This window comes from Dermochelys coriacea, chromosome 1, assembly GCF_009764565.3.
Source record: "Dermochelys coriacea isolate rDerCor1 chromosome 1, rDerCor1.pri.v4, whole genome shotgun sequence".
Classification (NCBI taxonomy): Eukaryota; Metazoa; Chordata; order Testudines; family Dermochelyidae; genus Dermochelys; species Dermochelys coriacea.
The window spans coordinates 99411730-99433033 of NC_050068.2; the positions used below are offsets into that span (position 1 = coordinate 99411730).

A 21304-nucleotide genomic window follows, 5' to 3' on the forward strand; every position below is an offset into this window, starting at 1 on the left:
CACTGTCTGGCTCCAGCTTCCCGCCTCCGACCTGACCGGGGGCAGGGAGAGGAGATGCGGAGAGAGGTGTGGAGCTGCCCCCTGGACTGCCTTGCACTTGCGCTGCAGTTTGGATGGGAGGTGGGAGAATGCCCTCCATGTCCCTAACTGTGTCCATGGGCTCAGGGCTTCTGCCCCACAGAGAGCACCCGGTCTCATGGGATTCAGCCCATGGGGGGCACCAGGGGTCGGGGCTTCAGCCCTGCACCTCCCAGCTTCAGCCCCATGGTGGGGGAGAAAGGAGGGGCGCCGGGGATCCGAGCTTCAGCCGCAGGACCCCGCAGCCGCCTTTAAAGGGCTTGCAGACCCCCAGGGGGCTGTGGTCACCTGGTCGAGAACCACTGGTCTGTACTATCTTCCTCCCCACTCATCACCATACTCTCTTTCCAGATATGCACCTTTCTAGTGTGCAGCAGGTGTTGTAGTTGGGGCATTCTCACAGTGGATCCATCTTGGTGCCTACTAGACATTTTTCGGGGTCTATTGGTATATTCTCCCCCCGCCCCCCTTTAGTAATTTAAGAGGGGCCTTGTCATTCCTTCCATTTGAAGTCTTTCTCCCCCACACCTTCTCTGCCTCGTTCCCCTTGTTCTGGCTGGGCCTGGCAGTGGGTGGGAGATTCCTCCCATTCACAGTCCCATCTCTCAGGGCAGTGGTTGGGGATCGGAGGAGGATGTGCCTCATGTAAAGGGTGAAGGTGGAGGGGAATAGGGCAGCAGTGACCCCCCAGCCCTGGGAAGGGCAGAGATCCCACAAGTTTGAACCACGATCTGTGGTTTGAACCAACCCCTGTGTGTGAGCTGCGATTTGGTGCTGCCCTTCTGTAGAGGTGGTCTGAGAACTTTCTATCTGCCCTTCACGTGTGAGACACGATACTAAAAGCCCAATGGAAGGGGAATGACCTTTCCCACTGAAACAAATGGGAGCAATTCAGGTGTCTGAGAGTTATTGTTTCAGGCTGTCCCCGTCTCCCTCATGTCTTCTCATTTGGCTGAGAATAGCTCACTGAATGTTCACTTCACATCTCTGTGCGCCTCCTGTGCCTCGAATGAATGGGTACAGCCCTGTTCCCGGATCCTAGGCCCTGATTTGGAGTAGAGACGATGCTCCACTCTCCTGTTCCTTCCTGCTTCCAGCTGGAGCATGCACTCCTCACAGCCCCATGACCCCTCTAAATTTACCAGGGGCGGGTAGGGTCAAGTGGGAGTGTGGAGCTGGGGCGTGTGTGGAGGGTTCTAAGTGGGGGGGTCAGGTCAATGGTATGATGAAGCGAATGTTAGAGGAGCCAAGGTAGTGCTGGGGGAGTCTGAGCAGTTGAAGGTAGTATGGGAGGGGTCAGAACAGTGGAATCTGGGGTGAATAGGAGGGGATCTGAGTTGTGCAGTAGGAGTTGGTGAGGTTCGCCTCCGTCCCCCAAAAGTCCCCACATCCACGCGTCTCTATGTCTGTCTCCTGCCCACCAAAAATGTCCCTAGTGACTTCATGCTAGTCCTTGTGCTGCTGTTGCATCCTCCCCACAGCTCTTCAAACTGCACGCCCTGTGCTGTTGCCTGCCTTTTCCTGGGGAGGATGGTTGAGGAGGAAGAACTAGTGTGTGCTGGACATGCAGAGAAATGGGAGACAAGGAGATGATGCAAAGGCATGGAAGAGATGGCCATGCAGCCAGTGCATTCTGTGGGTGGGGTAATCCTTGCCGAGGAGCCAAAGGCAAGGGAGAGGGAGAGCTGGGCTGTAGTATTTGGGAAGGTGCTGAGAAACTTCTTTTTTTTTTAAACCAAGGAAATTAAATGCCACAAACCTTCATTAACACGGAGTTAAGGTTGCCTGGTGGTACCTCGTGTCCTTCCAGAATGTGGAGAGGGCTAAGATTAAACCTCTGAAAACCAAAAAATGAAAAGTTATAGTACACGCCACAATGCATCCTTAATTCTGTCCTAACCACATATTAGCAATGTACTATCGCAGATGCTACAGAACACCCAGAGAACGGAACATGTGAGTACTGCAGGATAAAGTTGAACAACACCTCTTTGTCTGAGCAAAACTTGAGTTTAGGTCAGGCCTAACAAACGGGAGCTGCCTACACTCAAACACTGTGCCCACTCACACAAACCACCTCAGACTTGCTATATCTTATCGTTCCTTTACTCTTGTGTATCTCTGCGCTCTCTCACTCACTCTCTTTCATCCCAGATCATCTTTGCAGACACGGAGTAGTACAGCGTTGCCATTCACTCCTGTCCATGGCTTGTTCCTTCATTAAACCCAGCCTGATTGTGTCCCTGTGTACAATGTCTTACAGTGTAGTTGGTCAGACTGATCTTGGTTATGTTTGCATTATTTTCTTTGGCATCCTATCACCTGTTTTCAGCAGTCTCTGCACCATCATAATCTTTTAGATTTATAGCCAGTCCTGTACTCTGATTTCACATTCTACTGTTCATTTAACTTCTTCATTTGTCTTAAAAATCATTCCATTTTACACCTGCCATGTTTTGAAGAACTCTCATCTGTACTGCCTCCAACCTTCTGTTTTTTTAATTTAATACAGTTGCTTCCACGATTTCTCTTGGTAGCTTAACCTTTGCATCACCCTTATTTAACCCAGTGGCTATTGCCAGTTTATGGTAGCCAGAATTAAGTTTGTGTTGTGGGGGTACTTTAAGTCTTCTGCTAATTTTCAACAGGTCAGCCACTCTCCGTTCTGGAAGGGCATGAGGCACTACTGGGCAACCTTAACTCTGTGTTATGATGGTTTTGAGTAATTATAGTATCAATTCCCCCTTTTAAAGCATTTATAATGGGATTTTTTATTAGAATGAAATATTTTACATAATTTGTTTAAACCATGGTACAGTGTAAAAATAAAACACTATCTGCTTCAAACTACAACAAAAAGTCTGTCCTACTTCTTGTGGATTGTACGTGGTGAGATAGGAAGATGTTTCATATTGCTTGTTAGGTAGATTACAACAATCCCATTCTATGTATTTGACGCACTTGGCATATGGTTTAATAATCTTCAAATTACTAATTTGTGGAGAGATTAGTAAAAGTACAAGTGCAAGTAACCATTGTAGTATTAATTTAATTGGAATATATAGGCCCAAAGAGTCAAAGGTGTTAAAAAGATCTGGTCATTATCCAGTGTTAAACAGTGTTAAACAAAGTTTGGTATACAGAAACCTCAACTTGCTTAGTACCATTGCAAACAGAGCATTAGAAATTAACACTTTATTAAAGATACAGAAAAGAAGGAAAAACAGTTAAAGCATTGGACATGTAAAGTATTAAATAAGGCTTTCATTTTAACAATGTCCCTTGTTCCCTTTCCCTTTAGCTGTCAAGAATATTTAGAAGGGAAAAAAAAATGGTTTGACAGTTTCTTGGGATGGTAATATGGGATGGTAAAGATGCTAATAAAGACATCCTTTTGGGGAAAAGAAAAAGATTAGCAGAAAGATGGTTTGACAGTCTCTTGGGATGGTAATTTGGGATGGTAAAGATGCTAATAAAGACATCCTTTTGGGGAAAAGAAAAAGATTAAGAAAAAGATTAGCAGAGCTGGGCTGGAGCCTTCATTGGCGGTGATGGTGTTAAAGTCTGATCCCATTTCCTAGAAGACAAATCAAGACACATGCAAAAGGGGAGAGAAAAGAACAGCAGAGAGAAAATGCAGCTTCTGTGGCTGGTGGTGACTCTCACTTGCAACCTCACTGCTGGAAAAACACAGGCACAAGACATGATCTTTTCAGCTGCTCAGAAACTTGACAAACTCACTCCAGCATCAAGCTATTTAGGGCATTGCTTTTAGCTGCCTCTTCTGACCATAGGCTTTCAGAAGATACAGTGTTGGGCAGCTAAGATAGATTCTTATTAATCAGAAGACAAAAGGAGAGAGATAGGAAAGAAAATAAATTAGGTGGGGAAGGAAAAGGATACATGGAGTATGGGAAAGAGAGAGAAACTTGCACATCCCACATGGTGTTTGGGATAGAGCTGGAGCTCGTAGAAAGGGCGGTATCATTGTGGTCCTTCTTTCTGGCCTGGGTTCAGTCAGAACATACTTCAGGACCAGGATTAAGAAGGATTAAGAGGGGGGTAACCAGGATGGTGAAGCTCACTCCAGTAGCCAAATTTTCTCCCAAAGTCTCTTCTTTAATGACCCCATAAAGGAATGATGCGTGGAATAGCCCTTCCCCTCATTATGTTGGCCACCATTTAGGCCTAGTTTCTGACAAACCAGTTTTGGTTCATTTATTTCCCATTCCGCGTTTTCCTTGTTTACTAAGCATGATTTTAATACAGTCCTTTAATGCAGGCCTTTTTGTTTGGACTAATACAATCTTTCTTACCTTTTCCCATCAACATTTGTCATTGTAGATTGTGACATCTTATGAACTTTCATGCTGATTCCAGTGCTATTTCATCCTCCTTTCACTTGTTTTATTAAGTTGCTTTTTAAATCTGAGGTCTCTCACTCTGAGGTTTTTGTTGTTTTGTTTTGTTTTTTTAAGATAAAGCACCTCTGTCAAAGAGTCTTTTATTAGTTCCAAGTGCCCTGTCGGTTCTATTGACTCTGCTCTTCCAACATTATCAGAAGTTCTTCACATATAACCTACAAGCTGTAAAAGAGGATTTTCAGGTAAATTTTAATTCATTTATGTAGAAGGGGGAAGGGATTTCTAAATATTAACTCTGTCCACCTTGATTCCCCAGTGTATTTCTCCTGTAGTATTCTTCCCCTCTTCCCCCCATTGTCTTGGACTCTGGGAAAACATGTTAGTTCATAAAAAGATAGGGTGTAAATTTAAAACACAATTGTTTAGCCAAACTGCACAAAGGCACTTTAGTGCAGAATAAATGTGTCCACCTGGCTAGTTAGTTAGCTGCTATGCTAACTTCCTATGTGGGCAAGTCCTTAAATCACCAATCTGTTACCGTCACTACTCCCATTTAGGCCATATCACCACCCATGAGAGATTTTTTTCACTTCTGCTAAAACAAACCGTCAGAGTACCTCTCATTTTCTTCTTCTGGGACGCTGATATTATTTCATCATCTGTCTTTCAGCAGAGGAGAATGTGAGCCTTGTATAACTTGAGCATAAATTACGGCCATGTCTACACTACCACTTATGTCGGCAAAACTTGTGTCGCTCAGGGGATGAAAAAACACCCCCACCCCCCTGAGCAACATAATTTTTGCTAGCATAAGGGGTAGTGTGCACAGCACTATGTTGCCAGGAGAGCTTCTCCTGCCAACATAGTCAGTGCCGCTCGTTGAGAGGGTTTTTTTATGTTGATGGGAGAGCTCTCTCCTGTCAGCATAGACTGGCTACACAAGAGATCTTACAGCAGCACAGCTGCATTGGTACATCTATGCCACTGTAAGCTTGCTAGTGTAGACATGGCCAAACACATTTAATAGTATATGATCCTTTGATGTGAATAGGAATAATTTTGTTGTGTTGCAACTTATTTCTACATTGAACTTGGCTGCCTTCAGCTTCCAGGCATTGAAACTTGTAATGCCTTTGTCTACTTAATTAAAGAGCCTTCTAGTATCAATATTAATCTTCAATATGATATTCTGTATTTAAATAACATTACTGTAAATTGCTCTTCATTTTTGGAGGCTGCATACCATTGCTCAACAGAAAAGAGCTAACAAGTGACTCTTACTATCTTCCCCAAATGTGTTCATCTTCAGACTCTAAAAGGTCAACTGAAAAGCCCCGAAAAATGTGCCCTTGACTGGTTCTTCATGCTGCATAAAGACTGACCTAAAGGACTTTTGTTTGTTTTTGTTTAGTTCCAGTCTTTTCAGCTTGTTTTTTAAGTTAAAAATACTAGGTTGTCACTGTCCTGTTTTTTTTCTGGAGGTTTTCCAAAGAGCTTTGAGAGACGTGAACGGTAGTATCACATGAGATTATGATTTAGTTATCCCCCGCTACTCCTAATCCCACTCTGGGCAGAAGGAGAAGCTGATAAGATTCCTTATGTCATTGCCCTTTTCAGCCTGGTCTGCATTTAAAATTTAGGTTGACATAGCTATAGCAGTCAAGGGTGAGAAAAATCCACATAGCCGTAGCTATACCAACATAACCCTCAGTTTAAACACAACTAGGTTGATGAAAAAACTTGGGGAAGTAAAGTTTCTACAGCAATGGAAACCCCCCTTCCATGGCTGTTGGTTACATCTATGCTGTGCCATAGATATGCTGCTATAGTCCCTGAAGTATAGACATGACCTCTGTGTATTCAGTTGTGGGGAGGGAGAGCTTCATCCCAGCAGCTTAGATTACAGCTTCATGTAATATCACTATTCAGGTCTTCCAAATATCTCATTAAGGTCCTACGTAAAAAGAGGGAAATGAGGACCTGATGTTTCTGATAGTTCAAATATAAGAATCAAGCAGAATAAAATATTGGAGAAAAAGTTTTTTACATTATAAAGGAACAGTAAGGGCAAACCCGTATTTTGTTTAACTTTTGCTTTGCAGTTCATCCTAAAGGGAGTCCTAAAATCACTTGATTTTCTTTATGCTGCTGAAAAATAGTTAATGGTAGCAGTTCCCTGTTGAAAGGAACCATCTTTTTCTGTTATCAGCACGGCTATATGCAAGTATCTGTGGAAAGCATGGTATATTAGTATTCGTAAATGTGAACTATCGAAGATGAGTTGATTTGATTTGAATAGTAAGACAGTTTAAAAAAGAAAATCTTACTTGGAAATGTTTTGTTTTTTTTTAAACAAACTTTCTAATATCTACTAATCACTTTAGAAAAATGATTAAAGAAATATGTGGACCACTGTATTTACTCTGACTATTGTCGCTAAATGTTTCATCCTCTTTTGTATTATGTTAAACCTAAACACAAATCCTCTGAAGGATGGGAGAGAATTAAATATATTGGTGTTTTTATATTCTAGATTTGGAGACTTGTATTTGGGAGAACAGTATGTCTTGATCTGAAAGATGCATTCTGCAGTAGCTTGCTCATTTATAACTTTAGGATATTCGAAAGAAGATATGGCAGCCGAAAATTTTCAGTAAGTGCCACTTCTATCATTTTCAATACCCACAATGATTGCTAAATCCTCTGGTCTCACATTATTGTCAGATATTTATCTTGTTATGGTCTTTGTGGAGAGATATTTTGTTTCATATTATGTAAGCTAACCAATTTTTTTGACCGGCATGTTGGATTTTAAATATTATGTTAAGGTTTATTCTTAATTGAGATTTTATTTCCATTAATCAATTAATGTATTTTTAATTGGTGTTTTTCCCCTGTAAATCACAATTGAATAACCAAAGAACATTTTTAGCTTTTTTTCATGTTATAACTAATGGCTCAATCTAAGAAAAAAATATTGGTAGGGTACAGCAAGTTTTATGTGGTCCGTGAAAGTGAATTTTATTGAACAATCCACTTCTTGAAGATATGAGAGACTGGTCTGGTAAACCCGTGTTGTAAAATTGTACTGTAATGTGCAAGGAAATAAACTTAGCTTAATTGAACTATTAAAATAGACTTTTTCAACTTTAAAAATTAGAGCATCTGCCTCAGAGTTTTATGTCATCCATATGTTCAATCTTATAGAATTAACTAGCTCCAGTTAAATTAATTAATTAATGTTTGGGATTTGTCTGTGTTGTTTTTTCCTTTTCAGTCCTTTTTATTGGGCTCCTGGATGCTGTCAGCTTTGTTTGATCTTCTCCTTGTAGAAGCTGTGCAATATGCATTTGGCATCACCATCAGCAGTTTGCCTTCTGGATTGTAAGTAGTTCTTAATGGGCTTGGCTTTGTTTTAGATACTATTTCAAGGGATTACTTAGCACAGATTTGAGTAAATAACCTACTAATGTAACCCTTCAAGTGCAGTACATCCTTTTTGTAAATGTTCTTGGCATTAATATTCATTTGTATAACACTATTTTCCAAATATGACCTGCAGTAGAGTTGAAATATTTTTAGTATTACACTTCCACTTTGTGATGACTTTCAGTTCCACAACATTGTCTTTTTCTCTGTCTTGGAGTAACTAAAAGGAATTACCTTGCAGTGCTGGCATCTTTTAAGCTTTACCCAGTAGAGTGTTCTTGAATATTTGTTTTTATTTCACTCTTTTAAGTGTTAACTATGCTGCTGAAAGCACAAAACTAATGTTACTGTAACTCACTTTTTAAAATATGCAAAACTGTATGCATTTCATACTGGAAGGTACTTCATTAGTTCACATTTCAAAACTCTTGAGTTTTATAGGACATTATGTATATGTGTATTGCATTTCATATTTGAAGAGTGAAGTGTTTAAAGCTTAAGATTCTTTAGGAGCTCAGTTTCAAATAAGCTGCTTTTGAGATTTGTATAATAAAAAGAACAGAAAACTAGATGGCTAACTGAGTATTTGCATTTAGGTTTACGGTTTAGTGTGGTCAACCTCACATAGTTATGGATTTCCATATGCTGCATGCTCTTTGGTATTAAGAAAAAATTTTATAGTCGCTGTTTTCTAATGTCAAATGTAAGGGCTTTCAGTTTCTGATCCTTAGTATATCTGATGAAAAAACATTAGACATTCTTATAAGCATGTGGAAAGTTATACTGTAGTTAGCTCACTTAAAAAAATGTGGTTTTTTTTAGACTTTCTAAAGTTAGCTTTATAGGGGTCTTGTAATGTGTCAGTATTCGGAAAGATTAGAGGTGGGACGTACACTATTTGTATGTCTGTATAAATGAAATCCAATATTCGGGAACAAAGTATATACTATCTGTTTAAGCTTTAGGGTATTCCAGACATTAGTGATGTTGTATATTACACTTACAGGAAATAATTAACAATTTGAATAATTTATCTCTTCTGCTATTGAGTGTACTTTTTATTTATGATTACAGAATTTCATTAGTTTTAGGGTGTCAAAATGCTAAACAAATGTCTAAATAAGAGATTTTATGTAAACCAAATGTAAATATCAATTAAAGAAACTTTTTTCTTCAGTTCATGTTTTTGTTCTCCTGGAAAAAGCTGAACTTATGAATACTTGGATTTTATATACTATCTGGCATGTAAATATAAAATCTTAATGCATCATGTATAAGCAGATACGTTAACTAGTGGTCACACTGAAATTCTGCAGAGCTGCTTGTGCTTTATTTAAATTGTATATATACTAGCAAGGACATTGACTTTTTACACCTGGAAATATTTACATTTGATTGAGAGGCAGTACATCATGGACAATATATTTATTTGCCTGCTTTCCCCAGACGGTAGATCATAAATATCTTAGTTCTCCTGGATTTACTGTGAAAAATGTAAAACACATTGATGAAACATTCATATTTTAACTCATTGGTATTCCACTTGTCCCACAATTGTGCTACCACAGATCTAATGTGTTCCAATATTGCAAACTCCAGAGCATTCTTGAATACAATCAAGTTGAAATGTCAGACTTCAGTGAAAGTCACTTGGCCACATTATAAGCATCTTCTGATTTTTTTATATCATTTCACTGTTTATGTTACTTAGTGACCTTAAACTCCCAGATCGAAAACTCTTCCTGCGCACGCTTCGAAGATAGTTGCGATAAAGGATGACACTGATGACTCTGGCCTGAAATTGTTTTGAAACAATGTAGTACAGAATAACATCTAAGCATGTACTGAGATTCATGAGAAAGGTGGTGAAGGCTGCCCACGGATTGTAACTCTGGTCTTTGTCTTGCAGCATCAGGAAGGCAAAACAAATGTGGAAGGGCACAAAGCAGACAAGCACTTGCACAATCAGAGTAATTATAATTTTTATAGATCTTTCTTTAGCTTTGGGTTTCAGTTTGGAAGTCCTGCCGTGGACAAAATGGTAAATAATGACTAGATAGCATCCAATCATGATAAACAGGGGAATCAAGAAAAAAAAAATCAAACGAGAAAAATTTAACATATTGACTTCCTTTAGATGGATGATATCGAGCGTCTTCATGCAGGTAGTAAAATTTGAGGCTTTATCTGGATCCGAATATAAAAATAGCAGAGGGGAAGTTGATGCAAGGGTCATTATCCAGATACCAATGCAAGCTAGCAGAGCTTTCCTTGTATTCCTAAGTTCTTTGACGTGTTTGGGCTGAACAATGGCCATATATCTATCAACACTTATAAAAGCAAGCAGCCACAGAGCAATGCTTGGATAAAACACAGTGAAAGCACCAAGAATCCGACAGAATATATCTCCAAATGGCCAAGTTTTTTTTGCATAGTAGGTTATCCGAAAAGGTACGGACAATATAAAAATTAAGTCAAGTAATGCAACATTCATCATATAAACTGTTATAGTTGTTCTTTTCTTGGTGGTGCAGCTGAAGACCCATAGTGCAGTGATGTTTACTAGCAATCCAATTATGAATATAAAATTACAAAAGACAAGTGATGCAATCCTGTACTCTTCTGGGTGCCAGTTTCCTGGCATAATGTTTTGATTCTGATGGTATTTATTCAGATTTTTTTCCTCTTAAAACATGATCCCTAAGAACAAATGAAGTAAATAATGAGTAATTAAATTACAATCAAAATTAGAGTTGGAAATTTGTAGAGAAGCAAAACAGGTTGTTCTTATTTCTTGACCACAATTATTTTTTAAAACTCATTTAAAAATAATTGCAGGCAAGAAATAAAAATATATTATTGTAACTCCCAAAACATGCTAGGCTTACTTTATCAACATAATGTTTGCCCCAAAGAGATTATATATAGTATCAAACTTGTAGGGAGTGATGTGTTATTTAATACAATAATTAAAATATAATTATAGATTTTTTTTAAAAAAATTAACTAATTAAAAATGTCTTGTAAAAGGATTTCCTAAATATAATGAGAAAATCTGAAGTCGGGGATTGCTGAATGTTATGTTTGACTTTTTGTGTTTGTGTTACTGTAGCATCTAGCAGTCCTAGCCAGAGACCAGGATCCCACTGTGCTAAGCGCTATACAAACTCAGAACAAAAAGACAGTCCCTGCCCTAATGAGCTTACAGTATCTGAAGTTTGCTGTTTTAAACAGTTGCAAATTAAACAGAACTCTTCTACTTGTCCTTAAATTTTGTAAGTAGCCTTTTCTAAAGAAAATACTCCTCTAAAGTATATTTGTTTTAAAAATTAATTACTGAAACTGAGTAATAAAAAGAACAAATAAATATGAAATTTAGTGTAGTTCCTATACACAAGGAAAAATATCAGTTGTGAATTTTAGCTACAAACTTCATAGTTCCTAATAGAACATATGAAAGGCATGGAAAAAAAAGAAAAAGATAGCTTAATACCTACTTAGATTCTAAGTATAGTATCCATATCCAGGGTTTGAAAAAATTTTGCCAGATACATACTAGTGAGAGGACTACATTTATAACTTTTATTTTAATACAAAAATTCGCAATGGAGAATGAACCATGCAAATTTCTTGGCAGTGTCCTTGTGAGAAGCTGCTGGGCAAAGGGTCAACATTTTTTGTATCAGCCTCTTTGTCATAAGTGTTTGAAAACTGAAGTTTCATGCTGCTACCTCAGCTGCTGAAAGAGAATAAGAAGCTTTCTTTCTTTCTCCACTCTATTTTGGTGCAGTGGTCTACTATGTGACTTCCTTAGCCTCTTGGCGGTTGCCAGTGTGCCTGTGCTACTGTACCCCGCCCCAGCTTTGTAGTTCCTGAAAGGAAAGAAGAATGTGTTATAGGGTTCCTGCAGCCTCCTGGCTTCTTTGTGTATGGCAGGGTTCTCTCTATTACTGGACCCTTGACCCAGCCTCCTGGCACTTGGGGTGGGGTGGGGGCTGGGATCACTGCTACTTTATTCCTCCCCCAGTACCCTTCCTCTGTATGTGGGTGTGTGAGTGTGAGTCTGAGTGAGAGAGAGAGAGAGAGAGAGAGAGAGAGATCCTTACCCCCAATAATTGAATAGTTCTCAGTTCCTGACTAATACTGCTCATGGTTTTCCCAAGCAGCAGAGGAATGCAATTTCCATGAGGTGTAAGTGGACATTTTAGGCTTGTAAGTGACAAAAGAATTTAAAGAATAACTTCGTTCACTGTTACTCTCTGTTTTTTTTTTAATATTTATCTTTTCACTGTAATGTTTGCCATCTACTTTACTTACTAATACAGAGCTTCCAGATTAGACCCATGGTTTGTTTAGTCCAATATTCTGGCTGAAAATGGCCAGTTACATATGCTTTTGAGGAGACTACCCCTATATTGAACAATAATGGCATGACCTGTCTATATGGGAAATTTCTTGCTAATCCCTGTCAGTTAGGGTTAACTTCTGCCTTGAAATGTGTGGTTTTATATCTCTCACTTTTTCTTGTTGTTCTCTATAATGGAACTGTAGTTTATTTCATTATACACACAAATAAATCCTATACTCTTGGTCTCAATGAAGTTTTCTCATTCATACAAAATGTTGCTGATTATTTGAGGATGATTTAGTCATTAAAGTGAAAATGTTAGTGTAACGGCAATAAAGTAAAATGGACTATTACATTCGGAATGGAAAAATTATGTAGTGTATTGTAGTGACAAGGAAGGAGATTTGGAGGGAATTTCAGAAATGCCTCTGAAGTGATCAGCCCAGAGAATGGGTCAAATTAAAAGTAATATTTTTAAAAGATATTGAGGCACATCAGAAGAAGGATGGTACACATCCTAAAAGTGGGATTCTGTTAATGTGCAGCATAGTGATGAAATCTTATCTACCAATCAATCAATTCAATTTTGATAATGTTTTCATAAAGACATTCTTTTCCTAAGAAGTTACCAAAAAAAATAACAAAAATTTTGTTAATAAAATATCATAAGTATAAATATCAATCCGTATTATGGGAAATATACCAACATGTTTGGGAACTGACTCCCAAAACCACTCCCAGCAACAGTTACATTTTTGTTTTTGTTTTAGGCAGTGTGTATCCTCCAACTTTTAATTCCTTCTTTCTCTTTATGGGTTTTAGATTTCTCTCTATATTGATTAAGTGCCTGTGATATATTTCTGAGCTCCTACACCAATTTTATAAATAAAATGATTGCAGTGTACAATAGTAGTATATGCATAAATCTGCTCATCCATACTCCATGTTGCTTATGGCCTGTAGTTTACTTGTAGGGTTTAGTCAGTTTATTAGATGTGCCATTCTGAGACATGTAAATGAGGGAACATACTGTAACAACGAGGGTTTTTTAAATTGTTGTTGAAAACCTAATTCCCAACCTTATTTGGTTTAAAATGCGTATCAGGAGTCTGGTATGTAGATGCTACACAGGTAAGAAATACCTACATATATTAGGGACGGGGGGGCGGGGAGGAGGTTTGATGTGTAAATAAATGCAACTATGACTGAAATCAAGCCTTTGCTGCATGCATGGATATCCATTAATACCAACGAGAGAGCAGTATATGTAGATCTTCATTGTGTGCAATCTGGGCTGAGAATTTTGCCCCCGGTACTATATTTAGTGATGGGATTATTTACCTGTTTAAATTGAATAAGTGGGTTTATCAAAAGGTCTTAAAGGAGGTCACTGGTTTCCAAATGATATGATTTAATGATTAGTGGAGGTTTTTAGGGTATTGTGAATAGACTTTCCTGTTGCTGATCCATACAAGTATTGTCATTCATTTATATATATATATATATATATATATATATATATATATATATATATATATTTTAAATTGTGGGTGGTGTCTGAGCAACTAGTAAAGATAAGCTCACCTGAGTGCTGTTTTTGGGACTTTCAGGACAAAGGCAGAACTGGTTCTTCCTGATTTTGACTGAGAGCTAGTATACTTGTATATAAGAGCTAAACTACTTTTGGGACGATTGCTCTGTTTTTTGGGGTTGTTGACGCATACATTTGTTTTTTGGTTACCATCTCTCTGCCTCCATCAAATGTCCACATAAATCTTCTGTAGTTTGGATGTATTTATGGTAATCATCAAGGTTCATCATGTTCGCCCATTCAATATATGCAAATCATTTTACTATCTAAACTACTTAGCATCAACATTGATTTTTACCTGTTACTTATGGAAGGGTTCAATTAATTATTAAAATACTGAGCAAACCTCTTATGTATATGACTGCGTGTGTTGTTAAAAAACAAAATCTGTTTGCTTGAATTTTCAGTCAGATAATGCAGCTGTTATTTAAAGTCCTTATTAGGAGTGGAATTAAGCTTCCTTTTATTAGTTGTAGAACAATTCATATTTTTAAAGAAGGAAGAAATATTGACATCTAAGTTACTTTTATGCTCAACATGAAAATAATTGATCAAACATTACTTACCTTTATGCACTATAAAGTTACTTCAGTGATGCTTGTTTTGTACCCTCAGATGTGTAGAAGATTTAGGCTTGCTTCTGTCCGTACAACTTCAACTTACTAAAATAGAAACCCTCCTGCATAGTCAGGAAATGATGACGTAATGAAGCCAGCTCTGGGTTCTCTTATTGGTTTATATGTATTTTAAAGATCTTTGTTAATATTTATGTAGATGGATCATGTCCTTTAACTTGCCAGGTTTGTCGACTGACAGCATTCTAACATTTTTCAGCAGGTATGCTTTTATAATATTTCTGTCTTTAAAATTAGTTTCTTTGCAGAGCATACATAATACAACTAACTCCCTTTGGCTGAAGTGTTTTGGGAATATCAAAAATATTTGGATAATTGATGTTTATTGAATATATTATTTGTATGAGGGAAATAACCAAGTTTTGGTTAAAAGGAAGTTTCTGATAAATAGATTTTTAAATATTTTGCACAGACCATAATCTCCTCTTGTGTGGAAATCCCCATTGTACTTGCATTGCCTTGAACTGGTAGTCAGCCTGAAAATGAAAGAAACTCATTACATTTGAAATAGAAAGCTTGAATCACTTGTATGCATTGTGTATCTATATCTATATTTTCTTGTTGGTAAAGTAATGGTGCTTTAATATCTTTATAGCTTTCTAAAATAATACTAAATATCCATCATTTGAGAGCTTGCCAGAAAAACACTATAAACTGTTCTTACACCTGGGGATCAATTTTTTTAGTAAAAGGCACATGAAGGGAAACATCAGTATTTTCAGTATTTCCTTTGACCAGAGAAATGACATCTGTTTTTTTTAATCAAATAAAAAATTTAATTTTATGAGCCCTTTAGTATGTCCCATGTTAATTATATTGCTTTATCAGGGCCAGATACAATCTGTTTGGAAATTTTTTGTATATTTTTAGATATTTGGCAATTATTGTATGTATTACAGTGACACTCATCATATAGTGAAAAATTCTGTAGTTCTGAGTCTTTATTCTAGCAAATCTCTCAATAATGTCAGTAGGAGTTTCTCAGAAGTAAGGATCAAGACAGACCTGCAGGATTTGGGCCTTAGTGAAGTGTAATCAAGTCCTAATTTGCACCACTGCATTCTATTAGAGACCTAGAATCCTGTCACTTCTCTATGAAAATGGGTTGTTGGCCTCAGTCTGAATTTAGTGGATAGGTATTTACATCACTCATGTCAGTGTGCATGGTTGTATAGTAGGAGAGTGAGATATCTTTAACCGTTTAGTATAGAACTAGTTTAGAGGAACTAATCTTGAGCTACGCATGTAATAATTTCAAAGTCATTCCAAATGAAACAAGCATTAAACTCTAGCCAGTCAAACCCCCCAGACACCTAACACATCCCAGCTTCTCAGGATGCTGCAGCTTTTGTTCAAAAATGATTTTGTGGTGATTGCTTGTAAAATTGTATCTTTTAAGACACTGCTTAATCATAAAATGTTAAACATCTTAAGAAACTAGTGTGTTTTAAGGGTTGCAAGGTGACGGTTGGTGTTGTAGTTCAACAATGTTAGAACACTGAAGTTCACTTACAGTGGAGTGAATCACCTGTGTGATATCTTCAGACTGAGTGAAAGTTCCCTGAAATGTTTCAGAGTAGCAGCCGTGTTAGTCTGTATTCGCAAAAAGAAAAGGAGTACTTGTGGCACCTTAGAGACTAACAAATCGGATGCATCCGATGAAGTGAGCTGTAGCTCACGAAAGCTTATGCTCTAATAAATTTGTTAGTCTCTAAGGTGCCACAAGTACTCCTTTTCTTTTTTCCCTGAAATGCTTTCTCTTGTTCTCCAGCATTCATTATGCTGCTATGGATCCTATGCAGAACTCATGGAAGAGAGTATCCAGGGTGCCGAGCTCCTCCTTCCCCCCAACAAGAATACTTTATTATTTGAGAAGTAACATACAGTATACCATATAAACAAATGGAAAATGAATGCACTTGTTAGCAAAACAAGTACAGAATTAATTCTGGCTCTGGATGGAAAACAGCTGTGTGTTTGGTTCGGGATGGGAGGGATGCTGTATAGTGAGCTCCCTCAGGTTGCTGTTCATGTTAGAGGAAAATGGCTGGCCTTGTTCTCTCTCCTGTTGAACAGGAGATGAAGTTGAAGATGCCATGTAGTTGCATCATTGGACTACCAGTGAAGGGTGTAGAGACCTTGTTTCAGGTTATCTTCTTCCTCTGTGCTACAGTGTCAAGAGAAGGTTAAAGGGATGGACTTTAATTGGCATCTCTTGGGATGGTGACTTTGTTGCAGGGTAGTGACTGACATCTTGGCTCAGGTTGCCTACCTTAGTTATGTCTGGGTGTTTTCTCTAACCTGGCTCCTGTTGACATACACAAGCCTCTACCCTGAATTTAGTGGTGCTTTCAACTCAGCTTCCTGACCCATCCTGGGATAGGAACTAAAATCTAGATGCTGCTATCATTTGGGCTGGTAACCAGCCCACTTTGTAGTGAGGATGCAGGCAAAACGACTCAAGTGCTGATAGTCCTCCAATGCCTTCCCTTAATTCCCCACATGTACTAAGAAGGACAGACTCATTCTCCCACAGTTCTCTGGGAAAAAATCAGAGTGGCTCAGTGGACTGCAGCACCAGGCACCATGGGATATGCCCCCAGAAACCCTAGTGAGCCGTAGGTGAGTGCAGCACCAGTGAAGACACAGTTACTTTGGTATGGCTTTGTGGTGTGGCTGTTCAGACCTGGGCTAGGCTAGTGTGGGTACTAAGATCAGGTTGCCAATCTTCCAGGTTAACTCTGCAGTGAAGACATACCCTAAATGTGGTGATGTACTAAGAGTGAGAGGGTTGGTGGTTATGTTTTACCCCCCCCAGAGGTTCTGCTTCTGTTGTGGGAATTGCTTGGTTTTGGTTCCTTCTTTTGGTCCACTTTCTTCTCAACAAGAAGAGAAGAAGCGCATCCTTTGGCTGCCTACCCCTACTTCCAGCTCCTATTAAAATAAATGCCCACTATTATGTATTTCATGGAATCATAGAAATACAAGGCATCAAGTCCAGCCTCTGCTTTGAGGCTGGACTAGGTATGCCTAAACCTTCCGTGACAGATGTTTGTTCAACCTGTTCTTAAAAACATCCAATGATGGGGATTCCATAACCTCCCTTGGAAGCCTATTCCAGTATTTATCCTTAGAGTTAGAAAGTTTTCCCTAATATTTAACCTCAATATCCCTTGCTGAGATTAATCCTATTCTTTTCTGTTTTACCTTCAGTGGACATGGAGAACAATTGATCTTAGTCTTCTTTATAAAAGCCCTTTACATATTTGAAGACTGTTATCAGGTCCCCACTCAGTCTTGTTTCCCTTGCCATCATGATTGTGAAATTACTGTGAGGGAAGAATATGGTCTTGTTGGGGGTTGTCTTTATGCGGTCATTCTCACTGGAAGGAAGCAACTCATGGTTAGTTTCTTTCTCTCCCTGTCACACTGCTGTATTCCTAGCATAGTAAAAGGGGAGTAGTTTCATAATGGGTTAGTCACCTGGCCTGTTTGTTGCACTGTGTGAGCTTCACAGGGGATACAGAGAGTTCTGCATCTGAAGAGAGGAATTATCTACAGCTTCAGCTTAGTGGGAAACAAGCTATATCTTGCATGTTTTCCTTCTCTCTCAGTTTACCACCATTAATGTGTCCCTCAGAAAGAAAGTGGGGACTCAAACTTCTTATTCAGGCCAGTTCTTCAACTGTGCAGGAAACGCCTGTCTCCAATATCCTAATCTGTTAACTATTACCAACCTTGTTGTTGTGTTGAGTTCACATGTCTTCATTGGGCACTAACCACAGCCTTTACTTGTTGAAAACTTAACCTGAAATCTGTTTTAAGTTTATATGACAGTGGGGTGGTAAACACCACTGTAGTTGAGGCTGAGATTAGTTTACTGTTTAACAGTTGATTTTTCTAAATGCACTATAACCCACATGCATGTTCAGATCATCTTGAAATCTGCTGTGCCTCATTAGGGCTTGGGATAGGTGTGGGGTTAGTGGTTAAATTTGGGGTGGTTTGAGCAAGGGCTTTGTAAGATATAGTGCCTCTTACAAAAATCACATGATATCAACCTTTTACAGGTCTTATAGTTTTTTTGCATACAGGTGGGGCTCAAACTGTTGCTCTGATCCACCCCAAACTGATATCATACAGTTGGGGTTCAAGTCTGCTGTTGTCCAGCATCCACTGCCCCTTTGGGGGAAGCAATATTTCAAAAGTTATTTGGGATGAAAGTTGTCTCTCCAGGGTGGCTCAAGTTTGGGCGATGAACCAGAGAGTGATTTGTGCATACTTTATAGGTGCTTTACAGGACTTCTTATCTGTGGCAAGCAAGAGATACACATGACAGAGTAACTGAGTAGCTAAGGGCAATATCTTGCAGCCTTTGAACCGACTGTGAGTTTGAATTCTGCCGTTCTGCCGTTGGCAGATTTCTGAGAATGTCTGCTGTACGTGTTTCTACTTTCCACCTGCATTCTGCTTTGGGGGTGGAGAGAGCTGGAAAAAAGCATCAAGTACCCATCCATCCTCACTATGGATTTATTAGGCTCCACAAGAGTTTGTAAAAATGCATCTGTAGCTTGGAAGACACCTGAAAGACTGAGACCAGGATTGGCAAAAAATAGCGGAATGATTTTATTATCATAAAAAACATGCCTCAAGTTTAAAAATCAGTTTGTTTTCCTATGTATCCTTATAGATAGGGTGACCAGAAGTCCCATTTTTAGAGGGACAATCCTGTTTTGGAGACTTTTTCTTATATAGGTGCCTATTACCCCACCCCCGTCCCGTTTTTTCACAGTTGCTATCTGATCACCCTACTTATAGATATGGTAACATTTGCTTATATAATCTTCCAGCTCCTAGTAGATAATCAGTTAGGCTGAACTTTTCTGTTGATCTCCTTTGGAATTGAGCAATAACAACTATATAGCTCTACAATGCATTGAGTAACAGTTTAACATTTTTCTGGGGTATATAGCACCATCTAATGACTGAAGTATTATCTGCACTAATCATCACAACTTGCATTGCTACACAGAATATCTTTGCTAGTTCTGTCTCTGATGGATTGTATTATGGTAACCACAAGTCCCTTGGAAAAGTCAATACTCCTGATACATAAAGTGGACTATAACCCTAAACCTTAAATAGCACTAGTTATTCAATTATGTACAGGGCATTTGACATACTATTAAAAAATTTTAATGGTATTTTTCATATTTAGATTTTACGCTATTTTATATTTGATTTACCAAATCAATTGTAAATTTACATGTAATGAGTCTTTATGAATACATAAAAATTTCTGTGGGCAGGAATATCTTATCCATGTTCTAGAATACCCAGTGACATTTACAGGGTAATATTTGACTTAAAACAAGCCAGTGTGTGCACATTCTGATCCCCGATGCCTTCAGTTGCATCCGCTCCCCCCCATCCTATATCATCTAATAATAGTCTAAACATCTCTACCTGCAAATATATTTTAAGTCTAATTTTTTGTTTTCTATTGCAAATAAACTTTGGAAGACACATGATATTTAACTTAGGTCTTTTTGTATACCTGACATCCTTAGAGGCTTAATTGAAGGCATACATTCATTTAAAACTAACCAGTATCTAATATGTATAAATACAGGTGGTACCCTAGAGATGTAATTTTACAATATCAATGGGAAAATGCATCCCTTTAGAATTAGGTTTTATGTCTTAATATATCATTTAAAACTTTGCCATGAATTTTCTTAGTGTGCGCTCCTGGAATGTAATAGGATTTAATCAACCTTTCAAAAGAATTAAAATCCTGAGACACCTCAGATTAAAAAAAAAAGAAAAAGGTGCCATCTAGCTTTATTTCAGGAAACTCATGTAGCAGAAATATATGCCGATAGAATCAAGATGATATGTTAGGTGTTGAGTATCATTCATCATTGAATTCTAAGAGCAGAGGCACATCCATTTTAACTCATAAAAATATGACTTTCAGTATATACAGTTTGGTCTGATCACAAAGGAAGATACGTTCTTGAAGGCTGTTTCACCTCAAAAATGTTAATTCTAAGAAGCATTTACAGTCCAAGTGGAGGTAATTCTGAATTTTGTAAAGACATTGCAGACATTCTTTCCAATTAAAAAGGCATTCCTGTAATACTGGGAGGTGGTTGGAGTACTACACTAGATAGACATTGGACAAATCCAGTTACATGAGACCCAGCTTTCAAAGCACAGTAGGCCAACCCTCATTTATTAATGAATGAATTTTATTTAAAAAATATGTTGAGATGGGGACACCCCAAGGAGGATCACTGTACATATTTCTCTACATTACATTTTTCTTATTCCAGAATTGATTTTTTCTTGTCTCTTCAGAACTGATTGCAGGATGTCTAGACGTAGCTATTGATAATAAATTAATTTCAGATAATGTTCCAGTTATACTTACCATAGATGCTGGTTACACCTCATTAAAATCTTCTAGGTCAGGGGTTCTCAAACTTCAGTGTGCTGCGACCCCTTTCTGACAATAAAAATTACTAGACAACCCTAGGAGGGAGGACTGAAGCCTGAGCCCACCCACGCCCTTCTGCCCTGCGCACATCGGATGGGAAGGGGCAATGGCAAACACTGAGCCCCACCGCCCCAGCGGGGGAGCCAAAGCTGAAGCCCAAGGGCTTCAGCCCCAGGTGGAGGGCCTAGAACCTGAGACCTGCCACCCAAGGCTGAAGCTCTTGGGCTTTGCCTTTGGCCCTGGGCAGTGGGGCTCAGGCTTTGCCTTCGGCCTCAGGCTCCAGCAAGTCTAACGACAGCCCTGGCGACCCCATTAAAACAGGGTCATGACCCACTTTGGGGTCCTGACCCACAATTT

At 38.6% G+C, this 21304-nt stretch overlaps 2 protein-coding genes across 5 annotated transcripts in view; one reads left to right on the forward strand and one right to left on the reverse strand.

Moving 5' to 3' along the window:
- Positions 1 to 21304, forward strand: part of UBAC2 (UBA domain containing 2) — a 140643-nt gene that overhangs the window by 21691 nt on the left and 97648 nt on the right. For 3 of the 4 annotated variants that reach the window (XM_038371330.2, XM_043504720.1, XM_043504721.1), the window contains exons 2-4: positions 4557 to 4684; positions 6976 to 7095; positions 7720 to 7826. In XM_038371330.2, the coding sequence (XP_038227258.2) occupies positions 4557 to 4684; positions 6976 to 7095; positions 7720 to 7826 (355 nt within the window). Of the gene's footprint in view, positions 1 to 2775; positions 2801 to 4556; positions 4685 to 6975; positions 7096 to 7719; positions 7827 to 21304 lie in introns of those variants that run through there. The other variant, XM_043504719.1, reaches the window with a different exon arrangement.
- GPR18 (G protein-coupled receptor 18) lies at positions 9180 to 14597 on the reverse strand. Its single transcript, XM_038371359.2, has 2 exons — positions 14377 to 14597; positions 9180 to 10571 (listed from the first exon to the last, which is right to left on the reverse strand). The coding sequence occupies exon 2, from the start codon at positions 10513 to 10515 to the stop codon at positions 9553 to 9555; it is 963 nt and encodes a 320-aa protein (XP_038227287.1). The 5' UTR covers positions 10516 to 10571; positions 14377 to 14597; the 3' UTR covers positions 9180 to 9552.